Below are 10,000 nucleotides of genomic sequence, written 5' to 3' on the forward strand. Positions count from 1 at the left end.
AGGTGTTTAAAAACTCTAGCAGCACTGCTGTGTCTGATCCACTCAGACCAGCGCAACACACACTAACACACCACCACATCAGTGTTACTGCAGTGCTGAGAATGATCCACCACCCAAATAGTACCTGCTCTGTGAGGGTCCATGGTGGTCCTGACCACTGAAGAACAGGGTAAAAGGGGGCTAACAAAGTATCAGAGAAACAGATGGACTACAGTCTGTAACTGCAGAACTACAAAGTGCACCTATATAGTAAGTGGAGCTGATAAAATGGACAATGAGCGTAGAAACAAGGAGGTGGTCAGAATGTTATGCCTGATCGGTGTATTTAAGAAATTGCTGTCTCATTTGCTGAATGAGAAAATTAAAAAAATTAAAAAAAAGGTTTTTATGGATATTTCTGTGTCTCTCTCTCTCTCTCGCAGGTATGACTATAGAGGTGTTGGGTAGTGTTATTGGAACTGCCATCCAGGGTCAGATAGTGGGCGGAGCCAATGCTCCATGTTTAAACCACACCTCCTCTCTGAATGACAGTGTTCTACAGCTGAGCTCGGAAGTCAACGCCTCTCACGTCTCACTGGATGACACAGTAAGAGTGGGCAGAACCCGTAAGCATGCTTGTGGTGTTTTCGGACGGTCCTCATCACCTCGGAAAGCTGGAAAAATGGTCATTTTCTAAAAGTTGCAACCACTAGTCTTTTACGGCCAGTAGCTCATCGGCATGTAGTGTGTTTTTGTGAACATTATCTATATTTTATAAGTGCAACTTTCAGAGAGATTCACCAGAGGGCGCTGTTATTAGCCAACTTGTTGTGATTAATGTATGTCTGATTCAGGCGATTTTGCAGTCATGGCTCAGAAGGACTATTAAATGCAAATCTGACATTTTTTCATTTCTTTTATTGAAATAAAAGTTCGATGTATTATGTAAACATTGCTTAAAACATACCATTCACTCTTCAGTCTATGCTCTATGTATAGTAACTGAGCTGTAAAAACAGCCTGTTTTGAATTTATTGTTTTTGTGACGTCTTATAAACCAATACATTTTGGCCTTTCATTCTGAAGTTATAAGGAGTGTTTCAGCCCGGACTGCTTTTTTGAAATAGGCGCAGTACAGGGCAGCGAATCAGAACAGAGCTCATCTACATACATCCATTTTGAAGACCAAGTAATCAAACACAGCCTGTTCAATTAGTGATAAAAAGAGGTTGGAAGACGATGTAAAACTGAGCTGTGTTTTTAGTGCATAAAAACAGCATTATACATTATAAGTGGTCCTTGGGAGGCAAAGAAAATTTTAAAAATACAGGATATGGACCCTTTAATTGAGTTTTAATTTGCATATTTTTATTTCCATTTCTGTCTCCAACAGAAACAGGCATACATGTTGGCGTCTGGTGTGATCAGCATCATCTACGTGCTCTGTGCTGCTGTGCTGTTCCTGGGAGTTCGAGAGCAGCAAGGTGCGTCTTTCACTCTCCATGTAGATTTATTTTGCTAAGAACAGATGTGTATAAGGAATAGATCTTGGTGTGTGTGTCAACATATATTAAAACACACCATAGATGACATCACTCTAACAGTAAAGTAGAATAGGTGTGCACTGAGTGACGTCAGCAGTAAAATGATAAAATCGGGGGAATTTTCACATTTAAACATGACTAGACTTTATACGTCTGGAGTAATTACTGTGTGGCTATGGAGGGAGCACAGGACACAAAATAACACATTCTCAAGAATTTTAAATCTATTTGAGCAAGATCAACAATATTTTTGTACAAGCAACTGACACAGCTCGGCTACAAACGTAAACTTTGTTTTGGGCTCTAACAGTTTCTGAACAATTTAGCTGTATGTGGTTTGAGTGCAACTGTTACAATGTACAACGCTAAAACGCTACAAAGCGGTCGAAATTCATTCGTTTTCAATGAAAGCTGGAGATTTCCGTCGTCTGAAGGTGGCGTGAACGTTGGTGACGCAAAGTGGGCGGAGTCTGCGGCGCAACAAAGTTGAGTGAAGTTTAACTTTATGCAAAGCAATGTGGCGATAACCAATGGGAATTGAGCAGGGTGGTATGTGCTTTATCTCCGCGACTTGGTTGTAACCCTGTGTTAAACTAACCCCCATGTGTGGAGGCTGTACTTTAGCCTGGATAGCTCTCACTGTGAGCTGTTTAACTGCTTCTAAATGCTGATATAGTACAGACATCAAGAGGGGGTTAAAATAACTCTTTATGGTATAGAATCAGTCCTCATGTGAATCTGGAGAAACATCTGTAAAAATTCACAGGTGTTGTTATGGGAACATGAGGAGATGACCAAAAGCATGTATTGGAACCTGTTTAATCGCACACATTGTTCCATTTTGCTCTGCGTTAGGTTGTGCCATGTGCTCCCCCCACTATTTAATTACATAATAAAATTAATTACATACTATGAATTAGATTTACATTCTGTCTGGGGGAAAAAAAGTTTTGAGCCTGAACTTTTATTTTTTTTTTGTTTTAATTGAAATTCATTAAAAAAAGGGCAAAAATGTAAAAGGATTTTTTTTTCTTACAAAACAAGGCTGTAAAAACTTAGGACAGATATTTTAGTTTATTATTTAATATATTTTATTTTACTATGCTTCTACCCATATAATAATAGCAATTCTCCTTCACTCGAAGATATAATTTCATTATAACCATGATAAACATGGTATTTTATTTGCAATGTAATTTATTCAATTTTAAATATTTAAAATGTTTTGTTGTGAATTAAATTAAATATAGAACTATTTTGTATTTCTCCTCTACATATTAATAGCAATCCTCCTGCACTCTCGTGTGAATAGTTTAATTTTTAGTACTTCAACAACATTTTTTTTATTATGCTTCTCTGCTCCACATTAATAGGCTACACTCTATGTAATAATTGCAACATGTTAAATATTATTTTTATTATTTTTAAATACATTTAAAATGTATTTAAGATAATGAACACACACACAACAGCACTTCTTTTACTCTTATTCATGAATCTTCTCAGATCAGGACCTTCTCTTCTACATACAAACACCAATGTGGTATGGATTGAAAGTTTACAACCTGCACTTTCCACACAATCTCTCCACTTGTTTTGATAAACTACAGCTCAGAAGTAATTCGTATAAAATTACAGCATGATTTTGTCATTGGCGGTGCACTCCTAAGGGTTAAGTGAAGCAGTCTCTTTTCTCTCTCTCTAACGTCCACTTCGTAAGAGCCAGTGAGGGATGCGGTCTGTCTAACACTTTTCATTATGGTGTAAAAAGTATGAAGCTGGTCATAGATCTTCACCCCTGCAGTGAGATGAATGTAGGCCTTGTGTCTGTCTGTGCAGATGTGCAGCGCAGAGCAGATCGATGTCTGTCCTTCGTGGAGGGTCTCCGGCTGCTGCAGACACACGGGCCATACGTTAAACTGGTCACGGGATTCCTCTTCACTTCGCTGGCCTTTATGGTGAGGAAAAACAACATTCACTCACAGTCTCTTACCATTTTACAGCAGGTGATGGTATTTCTCAGCATGGGCTCCTGTAGGTGTGGGAACGTGGACTCAGTTTGAACTGTATGTCCAAAGAAGTTTGTGGACTCCAGCTTTTCTTCTGAAATTAAGGTGTTAATAGTGAGTCTGTGCTGCAGTAACAGCCTTTACATATCTGGGAAGGCTTTACACCAGACGTTGAACACTGCTGTGAGGATTTGATTGAGCATTAGTGAGGTCAGGTACTGATGTTGGATGGTCAGTTCTGGGTCACTCCAACTCATCCCAAAGGTACTGGATGGAGCTCCGTCACTCCAGAGAACACAGTTCCACTGCTCCACAGCCCAGTGCTGGGGTTTTATACCCCTCTAGCCCACGCTGAGCATTGGGCATGGAGACCTTAGACCATAGAGTCGGCCTTTCCATTCAATCTTATCGCGAGATCATACGTGACTCGCATCCGGAGTTATGAGCCTATGAAGAGGGGCTGAGATACAAGTAATCTGCCTCTCACCGTGCGGAACCGGTAGATTTGTGTGTCCGTCTACATAATGTGTGAAACTGACTAATGGACACTCAGGAAATCACTAAAGACTGACCATCACGCCGGAAACCCTTCATTTTTCGTTCAGTTGCCTCAGACATAGACGTAAGTGGTTTTAGAAAGTAGTGATGAGGAGGAAATCTGTTTTATTCATGAATTCCACTACTTTTGTGAACCTGAGACTTTAGTAAACACATTTCAAGCACCAAAACAATCCGTCCACATGAATAAAGCTACGTTTTCACAAGACATATTAGGAATTTCTAAAACCAGATTTAACTTTTTCAGCTTTTGGGGTGAATTATCTCTGTACACAGTGCTCCACAGCCTCATTACAGAGAGAGCTGAGATTGTTCTGAACATTTTGATATATAATATGTGATAATAATGTTGTATGCAAGAGCCTTTTAAAGGCGATTTTAAGAACAGAGTGAAAAATCAAGAAAATGCCCTCAGACCCCAGAGGGTTAAAGGCATAGGAATGAAAACAGCCTGTTTAATTGTGAGACATAAAGAGATGGTCACGTAAAACAACTTATTGTATTTGGTGTGTAAAAGTTGACCTCAGGGGGAGAAGTAAAGCACAAGAAAAGTGAAAAATGTAGGCTGAAAATGTGATGTCACAACCATGAACACTTCCACATGACTGTCCAAACAATAGAAAATGTAAGTAAAATGTAGAATATAAGCTCTTTAACTTGTTTAATTTATGATAAACTTGAGTTCAGTGTAAGTTAGTACTTGAGTCAAATGTTAGCCTAGTTGCTGATGCATGAATCCAGCTATATAGCACCCCCTGCTGTTCAGCTAATATACTGCTGATCTGTCTTTTACCAGTGCAGTCACCTGACAGATGGACACACAGAGAGTGGGTGGGAGAGAGACACTGTACAAACCCTGACAGAGAAAGCTAAAGCAAACTGTCATGACAGAGATTAGGTTTAGGATCAAAGTGAGCATTAGAACGGGTCTAAAATCCAAACTGCAGTTTCGGCTGTGGGCCAGAGTGAAGTTAGGCTTACCGTGACACGGATGGGATGAGAAGTTGCAGGAATAACTCTTGGGGCTGGTTTTTAATATGTATGTAATTTTATCACTCTTATTTTTTTTTTTATCTGCTAGCTGATGGAGGGGAACTTTGCGCTGTTCATCACCTACACGCTGGGATTTCGCGATGACTTCCAGAACATCCTACTGGTCATAATGGTGAGTGCTGTGTTTTGGTCTGTTGTTTTTGGCCTCGTCACAGCAATTACAGTGGATTCGGTGAGTCAGCAGTTGTTCGGGATGGCGTCCGGCTTCTCCATGGCGATGAAAGGACTCGTTTTCAGGATCAAGTGAGAAATGAGGCCCAACAGGTGATAAACAAAGAAAGAAAAAGAGATGAAGGATACAGAGAAACCTGTAACTCTAAGAAGGGGTGCCTGAGAACATGTACCATCTGGGGGTCAGATTTTCTGAAAGTGGGAGGTCACAGTGAGAGAATCACTTCAAACACTATTAGAGCTCATTGGGTCAGTGTATTTAAGAATGTTCTGTTGGAGCTGGATTGGTTCTGTTATTACAAAAAGCTCTGTGATTTCAATCCTGGGTGATTCTGTAATGTGACTACAGTGAGACAGCAAGGCTGGGTTTACATATGGAGTTTGTGATGAATAGTTTAAAGGGCCCATATTATGGAAGCTTAAATGAGAGTTTGTAGCATGTAAACATTGTTTTAAGATGTACCATTCCCTCTTTAGTCCGTACACTCCATAGGTGGAGACTGAGCTGCCTGTTTTGACTTCACTGTTTTTGTGATGTCACAAAAAAACACATTTTACATATATCTGCCTATTCAGGTTGCAGCAGTTTAGCCCCACCCATTCACGCTGAAGTTATAGTGTGTTGTGTGTGTGTTTGTGGCTTTTTAAATCAGGCACAATACAGGGCAGCCAATCAGAACAGAGCTCACTGACATATATCAGTATCATATAGGTCAATGTATTAAAGTGATTTTCCAATAAGCTCTGTTATTTCAGTCTTGCATGAATCTGTGTTGTGACTTCATTGAGATAGTAAGGCTGGCTTTACACATACAGCTTGGAAACCTACATGAAACTAAATCACTTGAGTTGCATAATATAAAGCGTCCTGCAACTCACTTGAAACTCAGCTGCAACGGCTGCCCCATCACAATTTTGCGAAAGCTATTTTAATGAAATAGCCGAACGTCTATCATAAGCGCATTGATCACATATATTTATTAAAGAACCCAAGATGGATAGATAGATAAAAATGTATAGAATATATATAGGAAATAAAGATCAGCAATGAGAGCTGGAAAAACATACAATGTTCAGAATTGCTGCAGAGGTATCAACCTCGTGTTTCGTGAAACAACCTCACAACAGTAGTGACAGTAGAACATATTTGTGGGTGGAGCCTGGCTAGGTCAATTATTGTTGTCAGATAATGGAGTTTTTAGGCCCCGCCCATCCTAACTCTCTGATTGTCTATTAGGTTCCTTAGCAATAGTAGTCCTGTTCCAATCCATCTCACATTTTTGGAGTAGCAGAACCTGCTAATAGATGCAGCCGTGCTCCGTGTTGTTATTGTCGTTGATGTTTGCCTTTATCTCTGCAGCTTTCCGGTGCTCTCACCATTCCTCTGTGGCAGCTGTTCCTCACCCGTTTCGGCAAAAAAACTGCAGTCTACATCGGCATCTCGGTAAGCAACGGTCTTTCTGCTGTGCGTAGGGTCTGTTTTTGCAGTGCTGCTCATTGACCTGCTCATAACTACACTAAAACTGTATTCAGCTGTGCTGTAGCTGCCCTATACTAAGAGAGTGTTATATTTGTGTTCTTAAGGTGTGCATGAAGCCCAGCAATGCCGTGACACTGTACTGACAGTTCTGTATGTTTTCTTTGAAACTATGCATCTATTTAGGTTTAGAGTTATTTAGGGCTGTGAAATTTTAGCTGGCGATTAAATGCCCTATATATAATTGTGATTAACAGTGCACCTATTGCAGTCGTTTCAGACCGCTGCCTCACTGAGTCATGTCTTTTCTCTCTCTCTTGGTGCTGGCGCTATAAGAAGTAGCTTTCTTGTACACAGTATTCTCATTGAAAACTGCCTTTATTTATTGGGCATTGAACAAACACATAACATTGTCATAACAGTTTAACAGAGTATCAGCAACACAATAAAACTTAAATACAGTAGACTTTCATTTCAATGTGAGCATAAAGAGTCAGAGCATCATTTTAGAAGTGCTCACATTCGTATTGATTTAACCAGCTTCTTTTGTCAAGTTGTGTAAAATAATCACCATTATGTATTTGACACATCAAAAAGACTGCAGTCAGCTGTCATTATGTGCTGTGTCGTTTCACCCCAGACAGTGTTATGACGCCTGATGTCTGCAAAAACTTCACACTGAAGTTGACAAGCGGCCTTTATGAGAGCTGCTGCTTATTGGAAGAAGACTGTTTATGTAGGGTTATGTTACATTACAGGTTCTTAAAGGGGTTCTTTAGTAAAGAAAATGATCCTAGATAGAACCATGAACACTGAAGGAACCCTTTGCATGATTAAAGCTTTTTGAAAATGGTTCTATACAGCACCAAAAAGGGTTCTTCTGTTGTTAGACGAATCCTTCTTGGTGCTGTATAAAGCTCTTTTCAGAAAGGTTCTGTATAGACACATGTGCAGCACATCCTCCATCAGTCTGAAGGACTGTTCCACCATGCAGAGAACCTTTTAATCATGCAATGAGTTTTTGAGTGGTTATGGTTCTATGTAGAACCATTTCTTTACAAAGAACCCTTGAAGAACCATCTTTTTTAGCAGTGTAGTTTGTTTGGGCTGTTATGAAAGGTGTGTAATTGTCTTGTAGCCTTATGAACATGATGTACGTGTTAACTTTACTGAAAAACAACAGCTTTTCTTTAAATTTATTCTGTATGACACAATGTTTACTGGCAAAAACCAATTTGACACCACTTGCTTGTCTTTTGCTCAGCGCTGTGTACATATTTTTCATTATTTTGAACGTGTGGTGTTGTTTTTACAGTGGGCAATCCCTTTCATGATCCTGGTGGTGTGTATCGAGAGTAATCTCATCGTGTCCTACATCGTTTCTCTGGCGGCTGGTTTCAGCGTGGCTGCAGCTTTCCTCCTGCCATGGTGAGCATGCTTTTGTTTTCCATATACACTAAAACCTATGGAGATTAATTTGTGTCCCATTGAAATGCAGTCACTACAGTTGAAAAATGTGAAATACATACACATATGACCTTACTTTTCAATGGGACATGTGGAATATGTGGCAAAATGAAAAGCAAGGTTTTACTTTTTATTGCAGGATTAGTATCAGAATTGAACACAAGCCGCACATCAATATTGCTTTCCCCCGTGCAGCACTTTAAACAGCGTTAAATCAGTGTAATGGAGCTTATACTTTTCATTTTGGCATGCTTTCTGCATGTCACTGTTTAAATGCGATCTCATGTGCATTGCATTTAATTTTTTTTTTTACAGTCATGGCTGAATTTCATAGAGTGGTCCCTGAAAGTTTGTGAACCCCATAGAATTTCCTGCATTTTTACATATATTTGACATAAAACATCAGATTACCACACAAGTCCTAAAAGTAGATAAAGAGAACCAAATTAAACAAATGAGAGAAAAATTTTAGACTTGGCCATTTATTTATTGAGGAAAATGACCCAATATTTCATATCTGTGAGTGGCAAAACTATGTGAATCGGTGAAGTTAGAGTCAGGTGTTTTCAATCAATGGGACGGCAATCAGGTGTGAGTGACCACCCTGTTATATTTAAAGAACAGGGATCTGTCACAGTCTGACCTTCACACATGTTTGTGAAAGTGTATCAGGGCATCAAAGGAGATTTCTGGGGACCTCAGAAGAAGAGTTCCTCAGACGTGGTCATAAATAAATGATCAAGTCTAATGTTTTTGTCTCATTTGTTTAATTTGGTTCTCTTTACTGTTAGGACTTGTGTGAAAATCTGAAGCTTTAGGTCAAACGTGCAGAAATATAGAAAATTCTAAACGGCTCACAAACTTTCAGGCACCACTGTATACTTTTGAAGTACTGAAAAAATATTAGAGTTTTGCCTTTCATTCTGACACACAGTCTGCAAGTCACTACGGCAAAGTCTTGTATGCATCGCATTTTATTGTCTGTAATGATTGTATTTCCATATTAATCAGGAGTTCCTAATCCCAGATTTTTGTGGCGTGTCGCATCACTCACAGCTGATTCAGCTCATTAGCTAATTAAGAGGCCCCTCATTCTGGATCACATGGCGCAGCACAAAAATGTGCATAGCAAAGGGTCCTCAGGACTGCGATCAGGAACCCCTGCAACTAGAATATAATATACTGTAACATAGCTATACAGTCGTATGCAGAGGTTTGAACGTCGCTGGTCAGACTGCATGTTTTGTCGACTGTTGAAGTGAAAATAAGTTCCTCTACAGAGAAACACACTTAAATGTGGCACATTTTTGTGCACAGTTTTTCTTTTTATTTGCTGAGTGTAACACATTGTAAAGAGTGATCTCTTTCCACACTTGCTTTGATCACAGTAGGTCTGAATTACAGACTCTGAGTTGTCCTCTGGCGCCCCCTGCAGTACTGAGGATTCATGACCAGCACAGTGTTAGAGCTCTCAGTACATCTGCATTTGTGGGTGGTCTGTTTCTGGCCTTTGAAGATGTGTTTAAATGACTCCTGAGTGGTAAATATTATCCTTTTTTTGTTTTTAGGTCGATGCTTCCGGACGTGGTGGATGATTTTAAAGTACAAAATCCAGACTCTCAAGGACACGAGGCCATTTTCTACTCCTTCTACGTTTTCTTCACCAAGTTTGCCTCTGGAGTCTCGCTCGGAATCTCGACACTCAGTTTACAGTGAGAATCAATATCTCTCTCTCTCTCTCT

General features: G+C 39.6%; 1 protein-coding gene across 2 annotated transcripts in view; it reads left to right on the forward strand.

The window, feature by feature from the left end:
* mfsd2aa (major facilitator superfamily domain containing 2aa) overlaps window positions 1-10,000 on the forward strand; it is a 33,342-nt gene that overhangs the window by 20,187 nt on the left and 3,155 nt on the right. For both annotated transcript variants that reach the window (XM_036575233.1, XM_036575232.1), the window contains exons 6-12: window positions 423-586; window positions 1,373-1,463; window positions 3,363-3,481; window positions 5,172-5,255; window positions 6,675-6,758; window positions 8,107-8,219; window positions 9,827-9,970. In XM_036575233.1, coding sequence (XP_036431126.1) covers window positions 423-586; window positions 1,373-1,463; window positions 3,363-3,481; window positions 5,172-5,255; window positions 6,675-6,758; window positions 8,107-8,219; window positions 9,827-9,970 — 799 coding nt within the window. The remainder of the gene's footprint in view (window positions 1-422; window positions 587-1,372; window positions 1,464-3,362; window positions 3,482-5,171; window positions 5,256-6,674; window positions 6,759-8,106; window positions 8,220-9,826; window positions 9,971-10,000) is intronic.

This window comes from Colossoma macropomum, unplaced genomic scaffold (genome assembly GCF_904425465.1).
Source record: "Colossoma macropomum unplaced genomic scaffold, Colossoma_macropomum, whole genome shotgun sequence".
Taxonomy (NCBI): Eukaryota; Metazoa; Chordata; class Actinopteri; order Characiformes; family Serrasalmidae; genus Colossoma; species Colossoma macropomum.